At 40.7% G+C, this 27,384-nt stretch overlaps 2 protein-coding genes across 2 annotated transcripts in view; one reads left to right on the forward strand and one right to left on the reverse strand.

The window, feature by feature from the left end:
• The window catches only part of thoc6 (THO complex subunit 6), a 65,837-nt gene extending 60,675 nt beyond the window's left edge, over positions 1-5,162 (reverse strand). Inside the window, exon 1 of the mRNA XM_072306450.1 lies at positions 4,917-5,162. Within this exon, the coding sequence (XP_072162551.1) occupies positions 4,917-5,101 (185 nt within the window). The 5' untranslated portion in view covers positions 5,102-5,162. The remainder of the gene's footprint in view (positions 1-4,916) is intronic.
• Positions 5,163-11,775: 6,613 nt separating this feature from the next.
• The window catches only part of SNRPG (small nuclear ribonucleoprotein G), a 65,788-nt gene continuing 50,179 nt past the window's right edge, over positions 11,776-27,384 (forward strand). The window contains exon 1 of the mRNA XM_019055667.2: positions 11,776-11,941. Within this exon, the coding sequence (XP_018911212.1) occupies positions 11,910-11,941 (32 nt within the window). The 5' untranslated portion in view covers positions 11,776-11,909. The remainder of the gene's footprint in view (positions 11,942-27,384) is intronic.

Genomic DNA, 27,384 nt, shown 5'->3' on the forward strand with positions numbered 1-27,384 from the left:
TTTAAAACCAGAGTTAAGACAACTCACTTTTGGTTGGGCTGAAAGTGGCCTAAAAAAAATCCAATTCTGATTGGTTCTCGCTCATGGAGGCCGAAACGAGTGCACCAAGATGGCGGTACCTCGAATGTGAACAAGAATGATGAAAATATTTCCTAATTGTGGTTCATCAAGAGTAAATTGTTATTTCCATCGGTCCAAAATGAAAATAGATTAAGAAATTATTCACAAACCAATCTCATTTTCTTTTTAATTAATCAATTTGTTGATGTTGTTGTTATTGTGTGACAGACATCGCAGGATTCCTGATCCTTATCCCTCAATATCGTTCGTTCGGGTGCACTCGTTTCGGCCTCCATGGCCAGCCAAGGCCGGCTGCGAGTCAGCTGATAATCGAGTTGTCTTAACTCTGGGTATAAAGGGACTCTAAGTATAAAGGGACTCTAGGTGCTCCCATAAGAACTACATTGCAGGCACTCAATACTACGTCACTGCGCAGTAGAGTACCAAAACTCGTCCTCGAGAAAGACAGACCTGTGTGGATTGGTCTTGATAGGGAGCAAATGCATTGACAGGGCTGCTACTTCATTTGGGGACTCTAAAACTGAAAACACAGCAACCCTGCTAATGTATTTGCTCCCCATCTTTGCATGGAGAGTTTGTTTTGATGTAGAGTTGGACTCTCGGGGTAGGGCGGGATAGAGTACCTTTATAGACATGGAGTCCCTTTATTCTGAGAGTCAAGACAATTTGAATCCATTTCTGATTGGTTCCCGTATTTTAGGCCTCCACAGTGTCACAAACGGGAATAAAGATTACATTTTCACCAATTGCAAAGATTATAATCTGGAATGGACCAGGGAATTACGGGTCCGGCAAGGAACAAACGGAATGAGAGGAGGAACGGAGAAAGGCATGTGAGAATGGGCCGATCAAAGATTACGAAAAACGTTCAATTTCTGTAATCTTTATTCCCGTTTGTGACATCCACGAGCCGAATTGTCTTGACTCTCAGTATAAAGGGACTCTAAGAATAGCGTGGGATATCCCCTCCATTTTGGCCTCAACTTGAGAGCTTTTTTTTGAGCTTGGGATTAGATTTCAGAGAAAACCAGTGGCACCATTGTGTTTCTCGCGAACTTTTTTGACAAAATGGCGGCCGGTCAAAGTTCAAAATGGCGGAAATTTGGCATCTCTGTTGTTTATAGACGGATTGGTGTGAAACTCGGAATCATAGGGTTTTTCGGGATGAGAAAGACGATTCTGGCATTGGTTTTCCAGAAAAGTCAGTCCTTTTCAAAATGGCGGCCTTGAGCGGGAAGTGAATATTTGGGCTGGATATCGTTGGATTTGCATGAAACTTGGTATCTGAGGGGTATTTCGGCACAAAAAGAACGAATCTTTCATTGGATATTTGAAATTTTGAGAAATTCCAAAATAGCGGCGGAAAAATTGCGATAAATCGGTTTTACGGCTCTTTACCGATGGATTTGCATGAAATTCGATATCCTGGCGGTTTGTGGCTGGATAAAAAGGAATCTTTCATTAGATTCTTGAAATTTCAAATAATTTCATGCTAATCCATCGGTAAAGAGCCGTAAAACTGATTTACCGCAATTTTTCCGCCGCCATTTTGGAATTTGTCAAAATTTCAGATATCCAATGAAAGATTCGTTCTTTTCGTGCCGAAATACCCACAGATACTAAGTTTCATGCAAATCCAACGATATCCAGCCCAAATATCCACTCCCGCTCGAGGCCGCCATTTTGACCGCTGCCATTTTGAAAATGACTGACTTTTCTGGAAAACCAATGCCAGAATCGTTTTTCTCATCCCAAAAAACCCTACGATTCCGAGTTTCACACCAATCCGTCTATAAACAACAGAGATGCCAAATTTCCGCCATTTTGAACTTTGACCGGCCGCCAATTTGTCAAAAATGAACATTTTGACCTGCGGTTTGCGCCAAAAATTTTCTTTTTTCATTATCTTTCGAATGAGGTATCACAAAGGGGAAGTTGCCATTTGAAAAAAAAAGTTAGCCCCCGCCCCCCTTAAGGGAGGCCGCCCCCCAAAATTTTGAGGGGACCAAAAAGTTGCTACCTTAGACCGAGGATCATTCCCAAAGTTTCAAACTTCTATCTCAATTTGGAAAAAAGTTACAGGGGTGGTCAGTGACTTTTGGATAACCCTGTATAGACAGAGTATGGCCGTTCGTATCGTTTTACTACAGGAAAACTGTTCCGCTTTTTGATTGGTCAACGAGTTTTTAGGCTTCATGATGCTCTTAGGGCCGTAAATAAACAAACAAGATGGCGGCTCACCGTAACATCGATGAGAAGCTAAATTTGACGAAAATTTCAATTATGCGGCAGTAACAATTTAAACGAGCATATCTACGAATAGCACACGAAAAACACATGAAAACATTGTTAAATTGCCTTTCACCTTTATCATAGGAGGATGTAAGATGTGCATAACCTCAATCTTGCTTGCTGATAACGGCCATCTTGTTTGTTTATTTACGGCCCTAAGAGCATCGTGTCAGCCTATTCGCTCGCGACCAATGAAAAGCAGGAACAGAAATGGCCATACTCTGTCTATAAAGGTACTCTAGGGCGGGATATCCCCTCCATTTTGGCCTCACTTAGAGAGTTTTTTATGCGCTTGAGAGTTGATTTCAGAGAAAACCAGTGGCACCATCGTGTTTCTCTCAAACTTTTACATGAGAAACAGCAGTCAAATCGCAAATCCCTCACACATGCAACATCTCCATTAAACTCAGTATTGTAGGTGTGAAATATTTTTCCCAAGAGGAATCCTATCTTTGCTTCTAAAAATTTTATAATTTTTTTTCCTTGAAGAATCCTGCCCTCATTCCTCTGAATTTTACGATTTTGTGGTCGAGAATGATACCTCATGCTCACACACAGGAGCTATCATCCTTCACTAGGCTTGGTAGGCAAAGACTCAAATTTTTCTACGTTCTCGATGAGTTGTCTCGCCAGCCAGATAGACAATGCCATGAACCCAGGGTGAATCCCCTTCACTATTGATTGTTGCGTCTCTGAACCTCATCAATTGCTGTGAATTAGAGGCTAACATTCAAAATTAGAGTTAGAATTTAGAGATAAGATATTGTTAGAAATAAGATATTGCATCCTAACAAGAATGGAAAACTTGCAAGCACTGAAGACTACTCACTCCAAAGCACATGCTCGTGGGGTTGGTCGAGTAAAAACCTAGTGAAGACATGGTATAGTACTACGAAAAAAAAAGTAGGTATGATGAGAAAGAGGAAATTGCAAAAAATGACAGTAAAAACAGAAAAACATCAGAGGCGGATCCAGCGATTTGGCATCACCGGATTTCCTCCATTTGAAACTGTGCTAAATAATCGATTCTTTTGGAGCACCTGGCCCCTCCAAGAATTGATAATTTTCCATAGGTTTAAATGGAAAAAAGACAATGTTGCCAATTCGCTGGATCCGCCAATGAAAAACATTCAGTTAGGATGTAGAACATGAATTACCGTTTTCAATATATCTCCAATATTACCTGCTCTCTCTACACAGTCCTTTCATCTATGATAAGTTTTGGTAGAATCGCTTTCACTCATTCAAATTTTGCAATATTATCCCTTTCAGCCAAATGAAGGTCAAATTTGTATGAGAGCTCAACCATATTAACCGTTTACATATGAACCGCCAATAACTTAAGTTCCATACGTACTACACTATTCTGCTTTCATATCTCTGAATTTTGCAAATTTTTAGCTTTAGAATGATTCTTTGGGTTCATGTGCAGGGGCTAGAGGTGTCGTCAAATAAGTTGCCATTTGTTCACTTTCTGTTTGCAAGTGCAGACAACAAATTTAGGCCTCTGCACAGACCGTCGTTTGCTGTCATCTGTCTTAAAACATTTGTGTCATGATTGTATCGTAAAAAAAACTACTTATAGATTACAATCCGCAGCCTTTATTTGGTTGTGATTTCTATGTGACTAAAAATTGAAGCGTTACAAGTTTTAAAGGTAATAAAAAACCTATCAAAGCTGAGTTCTCGCATATGCAAAAGTCAGATGTTTTCAAGTGGATAGCAGTGACATGAAAATGCCTGCAAACGTAGGTAGACAGAAGCAAACTAATAGGGATGGACGAATGTCGAATTCGAATATTCGAATACTCGTAACTTTTCGAATGCGATTATTGCGAATATTTGAGAATTGCGAATAGTTCGGATGCGAATATTCGAATATTTTCGATTATTGCTTCGATTTTTTATTTTTTATGAACCGTGAGAAATAAAATGACACTTTTGAATGCGATTATTCGAATATTCGAATAATTCGAATTTGCGATTTCGAATACTTCGGAAGCGAATATTCGAATGTGATGCGATTATCTCGGTGCCGATGTTTCGAATATCGAATATTCGAATATCTAAATATTCGACCATCCCTACAAACTAATCAGACAACACCTCTATCATCCTTCTTTCGGCTAAAAAATCAAAATATGCAGCGATTTGTGACCAAAATAACCTATTTAATGCTATATATCAGATGCCATTTAGGCTACGTCACTTGAGCTTGACAAATCACATCACCTCCAGGTAGTTGCTTTATCACAACAATTGGACTGAGTTAAGCAGAAAGGAACCAACCCACATTTTGGAAAAAATTGAGTTATGAGTGGTTTTGAACTCCACCATTGCTCTACTATCTATCGCCGAAAATTCAAAGTTTTTGTTGGAGCAACTTTTGCAGAAATTGAACTTGAAGTTTATCTTTTACATTGAGTCTTATGCAGGAGCCAAACTTTAAACCTCTTTTTCTCGGTTCGATCCCGATGTGGCTTGGTTCCTTTCTGTTTAACTCCGTCCAATTACTTAGCATGTCACAGATAAGCAGCACTTACTTGAAAACGAAGATTTGACCATAGGTGTTACCGACAAACAAAAAATTTCCACATGGTGAGATTGCTTGAGCCAAGGATGTATTGTAAAATGTCTCATCGCACATGGTTTCTTTCGAGTCATAAAAGGACAAAACAAAATTTGTAACTGAATAAGTTGTTAAATTCCTTGAATTCGATTGAAGCATCTAGGAGGTCAGCCACTCTGCCGGTCTACTTGGGTCTACTTACTTAACTGAACTAAGTGAGCTACATAGTTACCTACAAAGTTGGTGTCCGATGTTTTCGGAACAGGTAGTATTCTAAAAGATCCGGAAAAGATCCGGAACCATCTTAAAACAGCGGAAATCGTTCCGGGATCGATTTTCACGGTTTATTAAACCCTTTTGGAGTCTTCCGTATTAATGAATCGCAGATATTATCTTTTTAGAGCCAATTGGCAGAAAGGACAGCCCGAGGAGAGGCCCGCCGCGATCAGATGATGGCCAGGGAGAGTTGCATAATGCATTAGGGATGCGGGAAAAGCGGGGGAGTGTTAGGGAGGGGGAGGGAAAGGAAGGAGGGAGGGGAGGGGGGAGGTAGGCTAAAGGGGCGGTTGGAGGAGAGAGGGGGAGGGGGAGAAGGTAGGCTAAAGGGGCGGTTGGTTGAAGGAAGGGGGGATGGGGAGGGGAGGGGATGGGAGGGGAGGGGAAGGGGGAAGGTAGGCTAAAGGGGCGGTTGCTGGAGGGAGAGGGAGAGGAGGGGAGGGGGAAGGTAGGCTAAAGGGGCGGTTGGAGGAGTGAGGGGAGGGGTGGAGAGGGGTGGGGAGGGGAGGGGAAGGTAGGCTGAAGGGGCGGATGGAGGAGGGAGGGGAGGAGAGGGGAGGGGAGGAGAGGGGAGGGGAAGGGAGGGGAGTGGCCGGGGAGAGGGGAGTGGCAGGGGGAGGGGGAGGGAGAGAGCGAGGGAGGGGAGTGGTAGGGGGAGGGGATAGAGTGGCAGGGGAGGGGATAGAGTGGCAGGGGGAGGGGATAGAGTGGCAGGGGGAGGGGATAGAGTGGCAGGGGGAGGGGATAGAGTGGCAGGGGGAGGGGATAGAGTGGCAGGGGGAGGGGGAGGGAGAGAGCGAGGGAGGGGGAGGGGAGGAAGAGGGGAGGGGAGGGGGAGGGAGCGAAGGGACGGTGGAGTTGATGCTTCGTCAGTTTCTCTACCTACTTTAATAACCACTGATAGATTGATTGATTGATTGATTGATCATTGATGCGAATCGAGTCGCGTAAATTCGGAGTAGGCTCTGTCGTTTCAACCGATTCATGTGTTCATTATTTTGACACATTTTATAGTAAGTATAGCCTCAAAAGACCATCCTCGGAAAATTTCGAGAAATTCCAAGGGGAAAAATGCATGCAATGTTGCCCTATCCAGCATTCATACGAGTAGAGTCGCGTAAATTCAGAGCAGGCTCTGTCGTTTCAACCAATTCATTTGTTCATCCATTTTGACACATTTTAAAGTAAGTATGGCCCCAAAACACCATCCTTGGAAAATTTCGAGAAAATCCAAGGGGGTAATCTCGAGCAATGTTGCCGAGTTGCCTCTACATCCATAGAAGGAGAGCCGCGTAAATTCGAAGCAGGCTCTGTCGTTTCATCCATTTCATTTGTTCATCCATTTTGACACATTATATAGTAAGTATAGCCTCAAAAGACCATCCTCGGAAAATTTCGAGAAATTCTAAGGGGAAAAATTCATGCAATGTTGCCACATCCGTCATTAATACGAATCAAGTCGCGTAAATTCGGAGCAGGCTCTGTCGTTTCATCGATTTCATTTGTTCATCCCTTTTGACACATTTTATAGTAAGAATGGCCCCTAAAGACCATCCTCGGAAAATTTCGAGAAAATCCAAGGAGAATATCTCGAGCAATGTTGCCGAGTTGCCTCTACATCCATAGGAGGAGAGCCGCGTGAATTCGAAGCAGGCTCTGTCGTTTCATCCATTTCATTTGTTCATCCATTTTGACACATTTTATAGTAAGAATGGCCCCTAAAGACCATCCTCGGAAAATTTCGGAAAATTTCATCCCCTCCCCACCCTCCCCCCTCCCCCCACCTCTCCCCCTCCCCTCCTCACTCCCTCCCTCAACCAACCGCCCCTTTAGCCTACCTTCTCCCCCTCCCCCTCTCTCCTCCAACCGCCCCTTTAGCCTACCTCCCCCCTCCCCTCCCTCCTTCCTTTCCCTCACCCTCCCTAACACTCCCCCGCTTTTCCCGCATCCCTAATGCATTATGCACCTCTCCCTGGCCATCATCTGATCGCGACGGGCCTTCTCCTCGGGCTATCCTTTCTGCCAATCGGCTCTAAAAAGATAATATCTGCGATTCATTAATACGGAAGACTCCAAAAGGGTTTAATAAACCGTGAAAATCGACCCCGGAACGATTTCCGCAGTTTTAAGATGGTTCCGGATCTTTTCCGGATCTTTTAGAATACTACCTGTTCCGAAAACATCGGACATCAACTTTGTAGGTAACTATGTAGTTCACTTCAGTTAAGTTGCCGGTCTGCTTTCTGCCATAGAATAGCTACGTTTATGCGAGGCTCGAAACCGGGGTTTCATGAAACCCGAGTTTGTAATGCAAGTTTCCTCCGTCGGGTTTATGCGTGCGCTGTAACCCGACTTTCGCGGGAAATCAAACTTTCCGATTTTGGCGCTGTTTATGCGCATATTTTCGATTGAACTTGAATTTCATGTTGGCGCCATTTTCACAAGCTATACTTCATTTTTCCACTATGAATTGATTCAATAAATTATTAGGTATTACTCTTTTAACCTGTGTATGTTCAATTTTTCCACAATATATAAGCGGAGGCTTCATCTTCACTAGAAAAGCCTTTACTGACTTTCTGAGCAACAGTTGGAAAAATGACAGTAGATGTTTAATCATTTCACGTTCATCTTTAAAATTGAATGAATACCTAATCTCAACAACCCTCCAAATCATGCTCGAGCTTATATTCTGAGTTCAGAAAAGTTGCCATAGGTAATTTTTAGTCATGTTAAAAATAATTATGGCAGGCGCAGAAATTCATCATGTTGTTGATTGAGCTTCTAATGATCTTACAATAGGTACTTAGATATAGGCATTGAAAGTGTAGGAGTGCTAATCCAGTAAAGCACCGCACTTTCACTCCATGCTGTCGTAAAGATTGTGTGTCTGCCATTATTGTAGTGAAACAAATAAAGAATCGGGATATACTTATGGGAATTCCTCCTTCAAGATATGATCAAAATAAGCAGATATTGATAGGTCAACAATGTATCGCTGAAGCAGAAGCGTCTAAATCCTCTTGAGGCAACGGACGGTGACAATCTCAACAAACTGGTGACGCTTCACAAATTTTGAATTTCCACATTCCCAGAGACACGCGCTGAAATCCTGTTTCTCACCCCTCTTTCCGACTGCTCTCCGAGTCCATGAGCAAGACAGGAAGAAAATAGGCAAGCTACCACCACTGTTTGCCTACCTATGTGTGTTTTTCTTAAACTTGATTTTCAAAGGTGACTCATGTAAAGAGCAACTGACAAACAAGATTTCAGAACCTGCCATTGCATTTCACTAATCTAAGACACAAACCCAACCTTACCATTGATATTCTTTCGCTTAGACTGTATATTATTCTCCCACTGAGATTCGATATGAACTCAATTCAAAAATCCTTCTGAATTTAATTATTCAGGTAGATTGGAATCTGGAGCTCTCAGTCTATCTGTAAAGCGCATTTACTAACATTCACTGCTGTCACAAGATATTTTTGCACAGGCAGAGCCACTTTCCACAGTTGATGCATCTCTAACGCCAAAGCTCAATTATGACAAGTGGTTCAACGACCAAAAATTGTTACACGCCTCAATAAAAACCTTATTCTTATCTCAAATTGAAAATCTTGGATCACAGAGCACTCACCGAAGAATCTCCTTCCTTCTGCATCAGTATGAGAAGAGTGACGATACTTTGGAGCAATAACTTTGAACTAGTTTCAATAAATGATGGCTTCAGAATTTGAGTCATCATTTACTAGAGATTGGATCAAAGAAATAAGTCAGCAGGTCACGGTTGTGGCTGGAGTCACACTTCCAGTAGGACAACCAGGAAATAGATACACGGATAACACACAAATTCAAGAGCTATGCAGCTCTGACTGGATCAGATTTTAGATTTAATCGGTAGATTGAAATGAAAAAATTCGGTGCACTACTTAAAGGGAAGCAGGGTGCCTTATCTTGAAATCTTAGGCAAATCGTTGGGATACAGTAAAAAAGTTCTCCGCAGATGATGAACTGGTAGGTAAGGCTATTACTCAATTGTAGCCTGTAAAGCTCTTTGCTTGCTTTGCTTCTGTAGTCATAAAATGTTGATTAGAGTTGCAAGAATTATCTGAAAAAGCAGTAATAAGCCTGGATTCCATCTGACACTAAACACCTTCACTAGAAAATAACGTCCTACGTTTAGCTAAATAAGGATAAGTAAGCCACATATAACTGAAGGAATCACGTAAAAGTGCTTAAGCAACAATTGTAGTAAAATTATGATTGTAAAAAATGTTGAATAATGGCAAAATTAAAGCTAAATCGTGGGATAAGCACCAGTTGTTTACGAACGTTATGATAATAAATCCGCCATATTGCCGATCGCGCAGCTGAAAATCGCATTTGAAGTCGAATTTCAACTAATTTCAACCTCCGGTTCGTTTATGCGGAGTGCGAAAACCTAGTCTTTAGTGTAAAATAAGGTTTCAAACACAAATTTCGGAAACCTACATTTCGTTAGTTCCGTATCGTTTATGCCGTGATTTGAACCTTGGTTTCAAACTCAGGTTTCGATTGAAGTTAGGTTAAGAGGCTCGCATAAACATAGCTAATGAATACAGTAGTCTCTTTATTCTATGCTTCTGAACACTGTTTCGGGCATCTTGAAATTTTTTTGATGATTTGATGACGTAGGTCGGTACAGCGACGTTTATCCTGTCGATTTTCTTGGAAATGGTGAAATTTAAGGAAAAAAGTCAGTCTCTAAAAAGTGCTTGAAATTATATAATGAGTTGATTTCAGTAAAAAAATCGGATATTATGGTCCGTTTTTCTTATTTCGAATTCCGGATTTCGTTGTCCAGGTTGTGAGGTTGTGACGACTACGTCACAGGGTAAACAAACCTCAAGCTCACGCTGCAAGCACCTGATGTTTACTTTTTGCAGGCAAAGACCCCCTCGGAATGAGCAGGCAAGATGGCTGCGTGGCGCGACGGGAACTCAGAGCAGTTCGAGCACTCTCTAACCAATACCTACTCTAACCCATCCTATCGTCTGCCGTCTCCCCACCTTATCCATCCACATAATCATGTTTCCAATAATGTAAAATGAATCAGTGAGTTCGGAAACACTCCAACACGGGTTTTTTTCGATTTTCACTTTTTTACGGTTTAGTAACACTTATGGATAAGTAGAAGCATCTGCACGCAAAAGGATATTTCGAAATTGCAATCGGAAGTGCTCGAAACGGCGACGGGAAAAGGGAAGAATCGAAGAATTTCATTGGAAATACCAATTTTTGGCCGATCAAGGGAAACGGGCGACTATCCGATGCGGTTTTATTTTTTCGGTTCAGTATACCTTGTGCCAACAAGTTATATAAATATTCAAGCGTTATTCAGGTCAAAAAATATAAATTTTTCAGGGCAGACTATGAAAAATCAGTATCTGAAACTTGGTGCGTTAAAGTCTCTAGAGTACTTCTTGCGTCCTTTGGCACCAAAAAAGTTTTTCTTAAACTAACTTCTTCGCCCGCTGCGAAGTTTTAGGTGTTTCCTGAAAATTTTTTTTTCCGAGTTGGTGTATTTTCGAACTCACTGATTCAAATGTCATCTTAGGTACCTAATGCTATATTTATGCTCCCATATTTCACCCCTTGATGCCTGACTGGTAAAATTCACCACTTTTTGGATCGTTATGTACTTTTGTAGGTATAAGTTATCAAAAGCAGAAATGTGCAAAGATATTTTTTTAGCAAATTTTTCAAGAAATATGCTAAGTGCCTCGTTACCTTTAACAGGATGTTTCCCAGAAGTTGTACCATTGTGCCACAAAAAAAAATTTATAAATTTGTGCGAATGCTGAGTTAAATTTTTAGCTTGATGGTTCATCTTCACATGGAAATATTTTTGGTAGAATTACAAATTCCACAATGAAAGTCTAGCAACACAGCTAACTTAGCAAAAGCCCTCATATTTCTTGAAGTCAGGAGAGGGTAATATTTCTCCCCCCTCCTCCTAACTAGTTCCCCCAATGCTCCTGAAAACATCTCTGCTGAGCGCAAAAATCCTCAAACTCATCCCTCATCATCTGGCATCCCCATGGCTCAGATATAAATGAAGCCCCCCCCCCCCCCTTATTTTCCATCAAAATTCAAAATGTAAGTAGGTACGTTTAGAATTTGATTTCAATGCCTCAGAACGCTGCGGGGCCCCCACACAAGCTTGTGATTTCTCCAGATATGCTAAAGATTTTCCCTCCTTAGGTAATCCTTAAATTATATCAGAAAAATGTCTTGCCAAAGAATTTTGAGAATTGCCCTGGTTAGTACTTGGTTTGAACTCTTTTAGAAATTTAATCCCGATCAAAAAGGTCAATTCCCTGAGCTGAGCAGTTTAATTTTTCTCCGAGAGTGAAATTTGTGCTTGGCGCCATTATGTGATGTGCAAAGAGTAGAGGAGAGGAGAGAGCAACAGAGTATAATCATGGAGTCCGAGCGAGCTTCATGCACGCTCCACCAGCTACTCCCGCTCTGTGATCGCCTGCTCATTCGTAGGGGGTCTTTGCCTGCAAAAACGCTCAATCCCTTTTCTTTCTCTATGGTACAGTTGTGGTACTGGTACAGGACTCTGGATTTCAGGAATATCTCATTTTTTTTTTAGAATTTTTTTACCCCTGTCAGTCTACAGAAAAATTCCAATTTCTAAATTATGAGCAAAGCACATCCGCCGGAACTCAAAAAGTAAGCTACTTCTCCTCTCTTTTGCTTGATTTTTTAGCTTTTAATTCGTTGACAGACTTGCGGTTTGCCACAAGCAGCAGCAAGGATGTTGACTCTGTTGTTGTATCGTTGATTATTAGTTTGCAGTGTTAAGAAACTGAGGATGGCTCTAGCCTGCCGTAAGAAATGATCAACTCATGCACAGCCTAAGTTAAGGATGTAATTTACCCAACTGAAAGTCTGACGTAAAGATTGCAATATGCGATTGACTGAAGCCAACAAAATTTGGGCCCTGGCAGATGCCATCAGGTTTTTTTCTTTACGTGTGTTTGAGATACGCAATAGAGATTCATATGGCGAATTTCCCAGGGAATTACCCCCGGTTGAACTGAAGCTTCACCTCCGGCACATGACTTTGCTTACCTCCTTCAACGTGCAACGCTCCACTCACCAGCAGTAAAGGGTGTTGCGGTGAGCTTTGAGCGGCCATGACTGTCACTAGGTTAAAATTGATGTCTCAATAATATTTAAAAAACAACTGTAAATCTTGTAACATTTACATCGGGTAATTTCTGTCGAGGCCTGCTGTCTATCACGAATACTCCTTTTTCATTTATTTACAAATTCAGAATGACGTAACACATATATACATAATTGTCTCTAGAGTACCTCTATTGTGAGCAGTGGCGTGGCGTGAAGGATCGATTATCGATATATCGCCATTTGAAGCTATGGTAAAGAATCGATTATTAAGGTGTTTGCTGCGAACGCCCTGATAATCGATCTTTTTCCATAGGTTTAAATGGCGAAACAATTGATTTATCGCAAAGCACGCCACGCCACTGATTGTGAGAGTGTGGACAGATCGCTTCATGGAGGGCTTAGGGCCTAAAAGTGCAGCCACTTTTCTAACAAACATTAAACATACAAAATTTCACTGCCAGTCAGCTGATTCCAATTCTAACTAAAATGGCTAAGAATGTGAGCGTTCTTCTGCATAATTGAGTAAATTTATGCTAAAAATGAGTCAAATACGTGCCTTATAAACGATGGTTCGTAATAATTGTACTAGCTAATCGCTCTGGATAATTGAAGTTCATAGGTTGGCTGCATCTCTGGGCCCTAACTTTATTCGCAAAGGCATTGGTGAAGGCCTGATTGATTTTTGGAGTTTCACATCGGTCTATTCTCTCGCTATAAAGGTACTCTAATGTCTCTATGTTCAGACTGGTGCCAAGAGGAAACAAACCTTGTCCGGTAGAAATAATAAATCTAAGGGAATTTATAAGGGAGCATTCATACCTAGTTCACACAATGCTGCAGGGTGGCGAAGCGGGGCAGATAATTCGCATACCAGTTAATTTGTATACTTATTCTGGTTGAAACCGGATAATTCCTATTTTTCTGTATATTTCTGACAATGGATTTTGCAGATTTTGCTCCAAGTCTGTTCATCAAACAACTAGGCAATCTGCATGAGATATAACCCTTATCTAAAGTTTGCTCATGCATTCAAATTCATTTTTAAGATTCATTCATTGATTTTTTGCCTTGGTTAGTTCTCCCTCACTTCATTTAGGGAAGCAGTCTATTATTTCTAATCTTAAGTGTTTGTTATGGCTTTATTCTAGAAGTGGAAATTGAATTGCTGAATTTGTAAGAAATCTACTGGAAACCTTTTTCCGTTCTTTAAAATGCATTCTTAAAATTTACGCCTAAATCGCGAAGGCGGAGAGGTCTAGAGTTGATTTATGCGCTCCAAATTTTGTATATGTTATTCTGACATGGTAATACAACTTTTTTTCAAAATGATTCATTTCCGGGAAAAAAATGTAATTTTTCCGACCTAGCCTACCTAAGATGGAGAAAAAGCAACTTGAATTGTTTACTCACACTGAGGGTAGGCCCTACTCGTCTGGGATTGAAGGCAAAATGTGTTCAGTTGGCAATGATAGCGTTGCGAATCGTTGGAACATTGCCATAGCAGAAGATAAATTCACCTCTACATTAAAATTATCAATGACTAGTGACCCTTACGAGCTTTGCACGTAGCAGTTTATGCAGACTGAGTGACAGGAGAAAAAATTCGGTGATTTTCGGATTCAGCTGCCAAAATTACACAATAGCCATTCATCGCATGCTTATTCTAGTTTCCTCTCTATTCCTAACATCAATATTTTTTCGGACAAGTGCTCCTTTCCGCTCTTATAACGCCATGTAAAACTCATCCGATCGTTATACGTCGGAGAAGAGAGGAAACTTTTATTTCTCGCATAACAAGTGGAGTTATTCCCGCTCAATTCTTGACACTGCAGCCGAAAATGATCCTCGTTCTCTTCCAAAAACCTTCGGAAAAATCAATATCGCAATAAGAGGGGATTTTTTTGAGCTGAAAAATCTATTTTTCAAAAATTTGGTAGATTTTAGATGAAAAATAAGATCATTATTGGATTCAGAGGCAAAAATTGGGAGAAAGTTCCGTACTCGGGCTTATTTTCATACCCGCAAACGGTACCCCCATACAGTTCCGTACTCGGGCTTCTCTCTTTCAAAACACATAGAAAAACACCAGATGGGACAGATACCTTACCTCAAGGCGGATAAAGAATGGTGGTCGCATTTCGTACCCTCTGGACGTCACACGGTATCGGGTACATTCGGGTACATGGGCTGGCCGAGGCCGGGGGGGCCGACTACTCAACCTCGGATTGCACGGCAAAACCCGTACCCTCTTGACGTCACAACGCTTCAAGATGGCAGCCAAAATCGAAATGCGACCACCATTCTTTATCCGCCTTGACCTTACCTAACATACCCTGACCTAACCTTACCTACCCTAACCTAACCTAACCTTACCTACCCTAACCTAGAGTCCCTTTATACTGAGAGTCAAGACAAGTCGGCTCATGGATGTCACAAACGGGAATAAAGATTACAGAAATTGAACGTTTTTCGTAATCTTTGATCGGCCCATTCTCAAATGCCTTTCTCCGTTCCTCCTCTCATTCCGTTTGTTCCTTGCCGAACCCGTAATTCCCTGGTCCATTCCAGATTATAATCTTTGCAATTGGTGAAAATGTAATCTTTATTCCCGTTTGTGACACTGTGAAGGCCTAAAATACGGGAACCAATCAGAAATGGATTCAAATTGTCTTGACTCTCAGTATAAAGGGACTCTACCCTAACCCTACCTAACATAACATAACCTAACCTAACCTTACCTACCCTAACCCTTCCTAACCTAACCTAACCTTACCGTTCCTACCCTAACCTTACCTAACCTAACCTTACCTAACCTTACCTAACCTAACAATATGTAAACCAACTTAAAAACTTATCCTCTACCTGACAGAGCCCCCTACCCTACCCTAACCTCCCCTCCCCCCTAACCTAACCTTAAGGCCCCTACCCCTCTACCCTAACCTAACCTTACCTAACCTAACCTAACCTTACCTGACCTAACCTTACCTGACCTAACATTATGTAAACCAAAGACATAAAAACGGAGCACTAAAAGCAAAAAATGAAGCTTCAGAAGCTTCTTTTCAATCACCTCTACTATTGGCTAGAGGATTGGCGGCGAAATCGGGACAAGTTTGAAATTCAAATGTAGGGCGGAAACTAAATAAAATTGCGGAAACAAAGTATTCTAGGTTGATTTTTGCCCAAATTCACTTACCCACTCATATTTTGTCAACTCTAGGTTAGTTCTGGTCCGTTGTCGACCGATTAATTTCATTTGGGAGTAACGGTCATCTAGAATTGTAACGGCCTGTTTGAACCTGCAGATGCAGAACCACCATGAGCAGAAGAAAAACTAACTTAATCTGAGATTATTGCCTGTTACCGAGCAAAAGTAGGTGTAATATAATAGGACGCAGACCAAACTTTCTTAATATATTCGTTTTAGGCATTTAAAATACGTTTCGAAGAAGAAATGTGGAAAAATCAAGAGGACAAGTTCAAATCAAATTTCTGTTTGCCGCCATGGATTCCCGCGCTCATTTACACACTCACACAAGCACCCAGCGCCAAACCAGGCTTCACTTTTCCCCCGTGCTTTCAGATACGAGCACTCCGTCTTTATGTCTTTGATGTAAACCAACTTAAAACCTAATCCTCTACCTATCTATCCTCTCTATCCTATCCTCTCCTAATACCTCTACTTCTAAGGAAGATTTTGTTTTTAATTTGTTTTAATTTTGCATAAAGATTTACATTTTTGTTTTCAAAACATATTAAAGATTTATATTTTTGTTTTCAAAACATAGTGCTTACTCTAAACATAGTATATGCATTCCTTATGTCAATCTAGAGTACCTTTATAGACAGAGTATGATCATTCGGATCTTTTTACTACAGGAAAACTACATCGTGTCAGCATATTGTCACGCGACGAATGAAAAACCCGCAAAAAAAGAGGCATACTCTGTCTATAAAGGTACTCTATGTAAATCCAACTTCGTTTAAAAGGCCTGAATAGACGATCAGCCTGAGCTTAAGTCTGGCGTCAGTTTGATGAGTCTGTTGCTTGGTGAACGTCAGGATTTAGCGGGCCGCCAAATCCTGACCATCAATCAACGTTCCGAATTAGATGAATTCCACTCGTCTTCTCACTTTTTATCTAATTAAATGCAAAAGTCAGTTGAGAATTATCAAATTTAAGAAATTCGACTGTTGAGCAAATGCCAAACTGACGCCAGACTTAAGCTCAGGCTGATCGTGTATTCAGCCCTAAATAAAGAAGCCCGAGTACGGAACTGTGTAGGGGGTACCGTTTGCAGGTTTAAAAAGAAGCCCGAGTAAGTACGGAACTACACCCAAAAATTGAATGAGAATCAGCCACTAGTTACCTGAGAAAAATTTTTTCCTTACCCATTTCCTTTCCGGCGCCAAACAATCGGATGAGTTATACATAGTGTTATATATGGGCGAATAGGAGCACTGGTCCGGAAAAACCTCGATATTAGGATTAGAAAGAAACTTTGATAGGCATGCAATACTGAATTCCCTACGCGATGTTGGCTGCTGAATCCGAACACGGATTTAACTTTTTTCCATCATGCACAGATTTTTCGGAACATTGATACTTCTCTGGAAAAGCTAGATTTGTAGGGAAATTCCTATTTTTGCGGGGAACATTGACCGAACACCGAACCCAGAAAAACCGACGTGATGTTCGATATCAGCGTTCATAAATCTATCCGAAGTGAGTTGAAGAATTTCAGGCAAATCTAAAAAAAGTAAAAGTCTACCATTGTTCCCGGTAAGTATTTATCTCGTTAATAACTCGATCATTTGCGCTATTTTTCCGCTACATAGAAGAATATTTGGAACTAGGGGGCTACGCCCCCTGGCCGCTACGCGGCCCAACCCCCTGAAGGCGCTCCGCGCCATCAATGGGCCGCTTCGCGGCCCTATTTTTCCCCGCCTATCAGTATTAAATTTATTTTTCCCCTAGGAAATTACGCTATGAGGTATACTTTAATTTAAAACTTTACTTAAAATTACTTTAAAATTAAAAGGACGCGTTTTGGAATGACTGCTTGATGAAATATTGCAGTAAAACAATGAACAATGATAGTCAGGTAATAATTAATGTTTCATAAATCGGGGTTCGAACCCACTCCGAGTTCAAAGTGGACGCATTCGACGTCTTAGACGACTCGGCCACTGCTCGACGTGAGGACTCATGTACGAATCTTGTGTAGATAAGTGTAGAGCTGATGCGCAGGCTACACAGCTACTGCGCAACCTCCTTGACCACTGCGCATCCTCCCGCGCATAGCGGTAGCAGTACCGGAGCATTCTGTAAACTCACTCACTTTTATAACGTGATTTTAAAAAAAACCTGGGTCCTTTTTCCAAAATCTGATTACAGCGGGCTCATCTAGGGCCTATTACCTGTCGATTTACGCAAAAATCATGGAAATCGGCCCGGTAGAACGCTCAAACGAACTATGACAAAAAGTATAAATTTACATTGTTTAAATGGGAGAATTCGCAACTTTACCACGTAATATAAAAAAACCTGGGCCATATTTTGAAAATCTGAAAAGAGTTGGCTTATCTAGAGACAATTGCCCGTCGATAACCGCAAAAATCATGAAAATCGGCCCGGTAGAACGCTGGAACTAAGCGTTACCAGTTTCGCAAAATTAGGAGGTCTCAGAGCTTATAGTATAGATGGATAAATTGTCGTTCGCGAATATTCTTTTATGCTTCCCATTTTATCAATGCTTGATGCTTTGATCAGCGAACTGAAAAGACAACATTGCAAAACAAAGATTTCTCGGATCGAGGAGTGGAATACGATAGTGATATAATTGCGATGGACAGTCAGATGGAGGCTTGAAACAAAAAATGTATTACTGAGTCCAAGAACTCCAAGAGTGCAAAATCCTAGGACACGGTGTGCCTCGCGGTAGGCCTTACAACGACAAATTACAAATTCTGAACTCCAGCATGCACCCTTGATGAACGCGCAATGCGTGAAATATTCCCTCAGTAATATGTAGGCGCTAAGATGCGTTTTTCGGTGTCTGAACTGTGTTTGACGCGATTATTTAAACTCGCAGAATTAGCGTTTTTCAACTCATAATTTGATTTTTTTTTTTTTTATGATTTTGAGGTTCTTGTACACTCCGTACGGATAATTTTTCTTCAATATAAAAAACATGAAAATCAAAGTATTTTTCTCTCTGGACGTCTTTTTAAAGGCCCGAAATAGAACCATCGAATATAAATTGTTTTTAAGAAGTACTATAAGCACGCATACTTTTGGTGAATATTATTGCAATTGCGGTCAATTTTAGTGAAAGTAGCTGGGAACATTTTAATTTATTTTGGGGGAGTAATTGCAATCGCACAGTGTAATAGCAACTGCTGAAACTTAAGATTGCAGGACTCAACGTTTTATTTCAATTTTTTTTTTTTTTTTTTTTTTTTTTTTTTTTTTTTTTTTTTTTTTTTTTTTTTTGGCAATGCGACGCTAAAACATACAAATGATGGAAAGAATTAAAATTCAAGATGGCCGTGTTCCGCGATTTAGCAATTCAAATCTTCCTCCTCTTCTCTTCTTATGAATGAAATGAGTCAGTTAAGTCATTTTTTTTATTGTGTAATTCGAAAGTAGTAAGTGACCGAAGCTTACAGTTTTTTTCCTAAATTTTTTTGATGACTGCAAACGGGAGAAAAGTTTATTGGAAAGTGCCAAAAAATAGGGTGGCCTAAAACGGCGTTTGAACTGCGCGCTCGTAGGTGTCGAACGTACACGTCACGATCAACATGGCGGCGGAATGCGGAGTGGAATAATACACGGCGGCGTTGCGTTGGCGGTATGTTTTTGTTGGTAAATTGGAGGTTATGTAGGTTACTTTGTTTGAGATTCATATTCATTGTTCTTAATTCTCTAAGCTTTTAAATCAGAATGCGATACAGATGTCTGTAGGATATGAAACATTCACACAGAACTTACTTAACCTCAAACGAGAAATTGTGATGTCAACAACGGCGGCGTGGCGGTAGTAAGCAGGTCGGCTTCTGCGCCGCCACCTCCCGTTCTATGACGCGTAGATTCGACGATTCACGGCGGTCGGTTCAAACATGTTTTCGAGAACCCCTAAAAAGGAAGCGTTATCTCTCCGCGGAGAAAATTTTTCGTGAAATTTTAACGTGCGCATCGCTCTTTTCCTACCGAAAACTGTAAGATTCGACTAATTGCAGGCAAATCCCTCCCGAGCTTAACCGATTCATTAGTGAACTGCCGCAGCGACCCTCAAATCCCCGGCCACTATCATAGAGTACAAGAGAGTCGCAAAGTACTGGATCGCCGATGAAATCACTTTTGGAGGCTGTTTTGTCCAGTTCTCCGGAGACTAGTGTGCGGCGACAAGCGATGACGCATACGCAGAGACTCGCGCTCGGCGCTCCCTACTCCCGACTCGGCTTCGTTCGTCCGCTAGGTCCACACACATTGAATCAGCTAATTGTAAGTAGGCCGGTAATAAGTCTGAAATTGAGTCCATACATGAATATTATCCAGGAGTAACATACATTAATGGATTCATTATGGCTTCGAATATCTAATTATAGCATTTGCAAAAAATAATATAGATGGAATTAATAAAAGTCGAAAAAACACAAGCAGTTGTTGATTTCTCCATAAGCCACCGTGTTAGAAATGCCGGTTGGTTCACACTTTGTATAAGTCAGAAATTGAATCCCTGTATGAATAAAATCCAGGAATATCATACGAGGGTCATCCAAAAAGTAAGGTTCCCTACCTTGTATCTTCCGAGCGAAACAAGATAAATTAAATCGGTAAAAAATCACATATCAGGCACACTCTAAGCTTTAAAACAAGCTCAAGTTTTTGAAAATCGGTCGAAGGATTCGCGAGTAAACTTAATTTTACAGAGACAACCTCCTGTCGGCGCGTGCCCACCTCCGGGGTCAGGATGCGCGGAGAGTCGATTATTGAAGACTCGGGTTATCGCCTCTATACATCACATCAACAAAGAATTTTAAAGTTTTCATTGAGTAGGCCTTACCTTACTTTTTGACGTAGTCTCCACATCTTTTTTTCACATTTCTGGTATCATTAAAGCCTCCTCAGCTCTTCTTGATGCCCTCAGGGTATAGAAGCTTTCGCCTTGACTCTAAAACCAGTCATTGACAGCTATCTGTACCTCTGAATCGGTTGAAAATCGCTTCTATCGTGGAAGTTTTTCCGCTCGGGATCAAATGAAAGTCACATGAAGCTAAAGTAAGAGAGTTTGAAGGATTGGGGGAAAATTTCCCTACGCAAAGCAACTGATTTGGAAGTGCAGATCGCTGTCAATGACTGGTTTTGGAGTCAAGGCGAAAGCTTCTTCGCGGAAGGCATCAAGAAGCTGCTGTAATGATACCAGAAATGTCAAAAAAAGATGTGGAGACTACGTCAAAAAGTAAGGTAAGGCCTACTCAATGAAAACTTTAAAATTCTTTGTTGATGTGATGTATAGAGGCGATAACCCGAGTCTTCAATAATCGACTCTCTGCGCATCCTGACCCCGGAGGTGGGCACGCGCCGACAGGAGGTTGTCTCTGTAAAATTAAGTTTACTCGCGAATCCTTCGACCGATTTTCAAAAACTTGAGCTTGTTTTAAAGCTTAGAGTATGCCTGATATGTGATTTTTTACCGATTTGATTTATCTTGTTTCGCTCGGAAGATACAAGGTAGGGAACATTACTTTTTGGATGACCCTCGTACATCAATGGATTTATTATGGCTTTGACCATCTATTTATAGCAAAATTTGCACAAACTAATATCGATTGAATTAAAAAATGTCGAAAAAACACAAGCAGTCGTTGCTTTTCTCGTAAGCCGCCGTGATAAGAAATGCCGGTCGGTTCACACTTGGTTTCAGTCTTAATTTACGTTCCTTTTTGAATATTATTCAGGAGTTTGATACATTAATGGATTCACCATGGCTTTGACTACCTGTCTTTAGCAAAATTTGTAAAAATTAATGCTGATTCATTAAAAAATTTCGAAAAAACACAAGCAGTTCTTGATTTCTCCATAAGACACCGTGATAATAAGTGCCGTTGGGTTCACACTTGGTTCACACTTTTCGGAGCACAAGCGGCTCGGAAAGGCCCGTTAATGGATTGACTTCATCGACGCTCCATAGTACATTGCGACTCTATTGTACTCTATGGCCACTACGCTTTCCACACCAGAGTTTAAAAATGAAAAGTAAAAAAGAAAAAGGTGCGCGGCTGCCGAATTCAGGTTTCCCGACGGACTGAGCTCATAACAATCCCGCCGGTGAGCGAGATCTTGCGACACCGCGCGCTCGAGCCGTGCTCAGTCATATGAGTATTTCGGGGAAAAAATCCGGTCGAGAAAATTGACGTGTTACATCTTATTAACCAAAAAAATTCCCTTTCAACCTTCCAAGAAGGTTCATCATCATCATTAATATACCGGGTGTCCGTAAAGTAACTGAAAAGTGGGTATAATTTTTGAACAAAAAAAGATAGAAGGTTGCGGTTTGTGGCATTCTTCATCATTGAAAGGGGGAAATTTTTCGATGGGGGGATTTTTCTTGGTGGACCCCCCTGGGGGGCCCCAGGGGGGCAACTTTTAAAAGTCAAAACGCAACCCCCATTTTTTAGACATGGTTAGAAAGAACTTGAAAAGACAAGGAGAATGGCGAAAACAAAATTAAAATCGGTTCACTCGCTCAAAAGTTATAGCCGGTCAAAATTTTAAATTGACCACTTTTCAAAAAATCGCCGTTGAGCTCCAAATTATCGAAAAAACAAAAACAAACCAGGAATGAAAAGTTTGAAAAGTGTCTTTTAGGAAAAGAAAAAACAACTGACGTTGTCACAAGTTCGGATGGCATTGTTTCAAAATAAAATTTTGGAAAATTCAACGTGGCGGCAAATTCGAGGAAACGCGAAAAATGAAAATTCCAGAAACTGTTATCTTTCAAATACCCTCTAGTTTAAGGAAATCAAAGGTATCACTTTTAATTCCTTTATTTGGCCAATTTCTGAAGCATCCCAAAGGAGGAGCGCTTTTTCACATCGGCTTCATTTTTTGACAGCACACTTAATCCTGTGATGTTGCATACTCCAACGATTGAAGGCGTCCCGCTTGACAATTTTAAAGTCAGCAAATTATTGCTCTTACTTGGCCAAATAAAGGAATTAAAGGTGATACCTTTGATTTCCTTAAACTAGAGGGTATTTGAAAGATAACGGTTTCTGGAATTTTCATTTTTCGCGTTTCCTCGAATTTGCCGCCACGTTGAATTTTCCAAAATTTTATTTTGAAACAATGCCATCCGAACTTGTGACAACGTCAGTTGTTTTTTCTTTTCCTAAAAGACACTTTTCAAACTTTTCATTCCTGGTTTGTTTTTGTTTTTTCGATAATTTGGAGCTCAACGGCGATTTTTTGAAAAGTGGTCAATGTAAAATTTTGACCGGCTATAACTTTTGAGCGAGTGATCCGATTTTAATTTTGTTTTCGCCATTCTCCTTGTCTTTTCAAGTTCTTTCTAACCATGTCTAAAAAATGGGGGTTGCGTTTTGACTTTTAAAAGTTGCCCCCCCTGGGGCCCCCCAGGGGGGTCCACCAAGAAAAATCCCCCCATCGAAAAATTTCCCCCTTTCAATGATGAAGAATGCCACAAACCGCAACCTTCTATCTTTTTTTGTTCAAAAATTATACACACTTTTCAGTTACTTTACGGACACCCGGTATATATATCATTATATATAATATATTTAATATAAACTTAACTTTATATACTTTATATAAACTTTAATATAACTTAATACTTATAACTTATAACTTAAACTTATAACTTCAATATAAACTTCGAAGGATTCAGACTTTCAGCGATTCTACCTTTTTCTATTTCACTCGAGAGGTTGCCAGATTATGCGATAAATGCGAATATTCTAACATGGATTTGAATTGGGAAAAGTGCTAAAAAAGCAACTTATCTCTCAACAATAGAGCCCGGGAGGGACGAGAGGCTGCCTTCCTGGGAAAACCCATGATTTTTCCATGAACCATGATTTTGGGAAATGTCATTAAAACAATTGATTCCGTTAGAAGCATCAATTGTATACTTGGGGAAAGCTATTTTCCCACCTTTAATAGTTACCCGACCTATGTCATCAATTCTTTCGTTCACGATAACTATCGGTAGATTTACGTTAGCTTCTTCAAAGTTTGCAATTTTGTCCATTTTGGTCTTACAAAGAACTGTATAGATTTTCGGTTAAATCGTATTTACCGTTTACTTATAAACGGTAATTAACGTAAGTGCCCTACTTACGCTGTTTTCCACTAAACTGTTTTTATGAAAGCTCCATTCCTTGGTTTCCTTGGTAACCTTTGCTTGCTATCAGCTGATGTTTTACGTATTTCCATAGACGATTTTAGTGGTGACGTCACGGAGCGATATTGGTGGTTCGATATCTCGAAAGTCGAAATGTGCCCCAACATACAAACATAACCTCCAAAATGAACAATTGACGAAATATTGCTAAAACTAGCCTGAAACCAAACAATTAATCCATGGGACTTTAAAATTATGAAAGCTATACTCATTTACCAAAACGTTTGAGATCACAATCACAAGAATTGATTGTAAAATAAACTCGTAATATCATAGACAGTCATCGAGCGAATTCCCCTACCCCCCTGCCTATATCCCGCAGTCTCCTCCATGTTCGTTTGTTGGGGGCACGTTTCGACTTTCGAGGTATCGAAATTATAACGAGAGTGACGTCACACTAAATTCGTCTATTGCCCGGCCGAGTCTGCGGATTTTATACTACCTTTTTTTTTTTTTTTTTTTAATAAATCATAGCTAGGTTAGCTCTAATTTCTTGCCAGCATTTATTCTACCTCCCCCCCTTCCAGCTCACTTTTCTAACTCCTGCAGCCCCCTCCCCCACTCATTTTATTTATATTTGTTTTTTTTTATGGCATGCCTTGCTCCCCTACCACCATTTTTTCGGGGTTTCATTCATAGGGATAAAATATTGTATTGCACATCGATCCTCGATATATCGTTCGATATAAAGCAGGACAGACAGGGATACATCGGAATTAATTGATATTCACCGGGATAAAAGGTAGGAATTTTAAGAAAAGGGGAATAATCAGCGTGAAACGGGGTAGCTAAGGATAAAACAGGATAGGTAGGGTTATCCCGCCCTTCGATATGTTGATCTGTGTTTATCGATTTTTGATATATTGTCCGATATGGAACAGGATGAGAAAGTGGCATAATCAATTTGAAACGGGATGGATAGAACAAATCAGGATAGATATGGATAAAATAGGATACCTATAGGGATGAAACGGGATGTATTGATATTAACCGGGATAAAAGGGATGTTTGTTGTGTTTAAAGTTTTTGCTGTGTTTGTTGTGTTTGATGTGTTCGCTTCTTTTCCACTCAACCCGACCATATTCTATCTTCAACTATACAGGGTATCCCCAAAGTCCCTTCCACCCCCTCTAAATTTTTACGTAATTAATATTTTGAAACAAAATTTCGGAAATGTTCAAACATCAATGTTAGCTACTTTCAGGGCCCCAAACTTTTGCCCCCCCCCCCTCCCCGGAGGAGGGGCTACGCGGTACGGGCCCCAACTTTATTTTTCAAATGGCAACATCCCCTTTGTGACACGTCAATTCAAAGAGAATTAAAAAAGAAAATTTTTGGCGCAAACCGCAAGTCAAACTCTTGACTTTTGACAAACTGGCCGCCGGTTAAATTTCAAAATAACGGAAATTTACATCTCCGTTTCCGTCGATGGATTGGGATGAAACTTGGTTTTCAGAGATTTTTTGGAACAAGAAAAACGATTCTGGCATTATTTTTCTGGAAAAATGTTGTCCTTTTCTAAAAGAGGGGGGGGGGGGGTCAATATGGCAACCTTGAGCGGCAAGAGAATATATTAGGCTGCTTATTGGTAAATTTGCATGAGACTTGGTATCAGGAGACATTTCGACATGAGAAAGACGAATCTGTCATTGGATTTTTGAAATTCTGAATAACTTCAAAATGACGAGGAAAATGGTGGAAACTTGGTATTATGGACGTTTACGGGTGGATTCGCATGCTGCAATTTTGAAAGTATTTGACATTTCAGAAATGCAATGCAGAGGAGTCATTTTTTGTCGAACCAAAAACCAACAGGACCCAGAGTTTCATTCTCATCCCACCGTAAACGTCCGTAATACCAAATTTCCGCCATTTTCCAGATGAAAAAGGATTGATAAGCATAAAACTGCATTTGTTCCGTCTAATCTAAGTTCATCCTAATTCGTTTTCCAAGAACGTTTTTAAAAAATAGCATTTCATCAAACTAGAGAAGATTAAATTAACGTCATTTCATTTCGCCTTCAATTTTAGTGTAGGCAACAGGAGCTTCCGCGTGGTCGAATAGCGGTATTGTCGTGAAATGGCACGCTCAGTCAGGTAAAACAAGCGCCCATGTGGTCGAATAGTAGTACAAGCGGGATCGAAGTTCCTGCGTCGAATGGTTACCCGCAACCCGCCATACATAGCTAAGACGTTCTACCTAGAACGGTTTGCCGCAACCCGCCGTACACACTTATCAACGGCGGCACCGGGGAAATAGTTGCACTCCAGTTCTTGAATAGATAAATGTGTTTCCTCACGGATTCTACATCTCCTCCGCACGCGTTTGGCGTGCTCCTGCGTTGTTGATTAAACCGAGAGATACCCGGAAACTATGACCGTAAATGTTATCGCATAAATCGGCTGCTCGATCCAAAATCGTGTTTGAGAGTTGAGGATGATTCTGTTTCGGCGAGTGTCGCTGAGAAAAGATAGAGACCAGTGGCGTGGCGTGCTTTGCGATGTATCGATTGATCTGCCATTTAAACCAATGGAAAAGGATCGATAGACAGGGTGTTCGCAACGAACACCTTAATAATCGATTCTTTAACATAACTTCAAATGGAGAGATGTCGATAGTCGATCATTCACGCCACGCCACTGATAGAGACTGATCGTAGAGAGGGGGAGGGGCGCGCAAGAAATCTTAAGCGCCAAAGTATTTCAATGAACTGATTTTATTTGATCAGAAGCTTAGGCTGTCTGAATTTGCCGCTCTTTTCAAATGTTCAAAATTTTAAAGGACCACTAAACCTTAAACGTTCGAAATTGCGGCCATGATCTTTTTTACATAATAAACCATCGAATGCAATCGACAATATCTAACACAATTATGTAGTCATTAAATTGGCGTACTCATATATCTTAGGTTTTCTTTTATTTTCTGGGTTTTATTTTAAATTTATTATTTTTATTTTGTTTAAGTCTTCATTGCCATTACAGATTTGCCGCCTTTATTTTCTAGGGGTAAAAGGTAAAAGTGGAATAGGAATATTAAATTTTCGGCGTCCTTCTTCATATCAAGGGAAAAACTTTGTGAGGTACTTTCCAGTTTTCAGTTTTCGAATTGAGAATTTAAAATGACAAAGGCCAAAAAAAAATCGGCGGAAACTCCGAGTCAATCCGATCCCCCTGCCAAATGTTATCCGCCCAAAGTTTATCTGGGGGATCTGCACCTTTATTTCATAAGCCCTTGTCCCACGATCAAATGAACTCATCAAATAGTCATCAAATGCAAGATGGCGACTGGTTTTCGCGCAAGTCTGCTATCAAAAGTTAGCGGGCCGTCAATGTTGATGAACCCGCCATCTTGCATTTGATGAGTTCATTTGATCGTGAGGTGAGGGCTTTAGTGTAGGTTCGACGGCTCATAGATAGACCGTTTCTCTTTTTAGAAAGTCCTTAGGAACTCCACATGTGACACTTAAATCTTCATTTTCTCCCACGTGTTGGAGCCACCACGGGCCCCACCGGGGAGGGGGAGGGGTCTAATTCAATAAAAAAATTTCATTA

The sequence above is a fragment of the Bemisia tabaci genome, chromosome 1 (assembly GCF_918797505.1).
Source record: "Bemisia tabaci chromosome 1, PGI_BMITA_v3".
NCBI classification, from domain to species: domain Eukaryota; kingdom Metazoa; phylum Arthropoda; class Insecta; order Hemiptera; family Aleyrodidae; genus Bemisia; species Bemisia tabaci.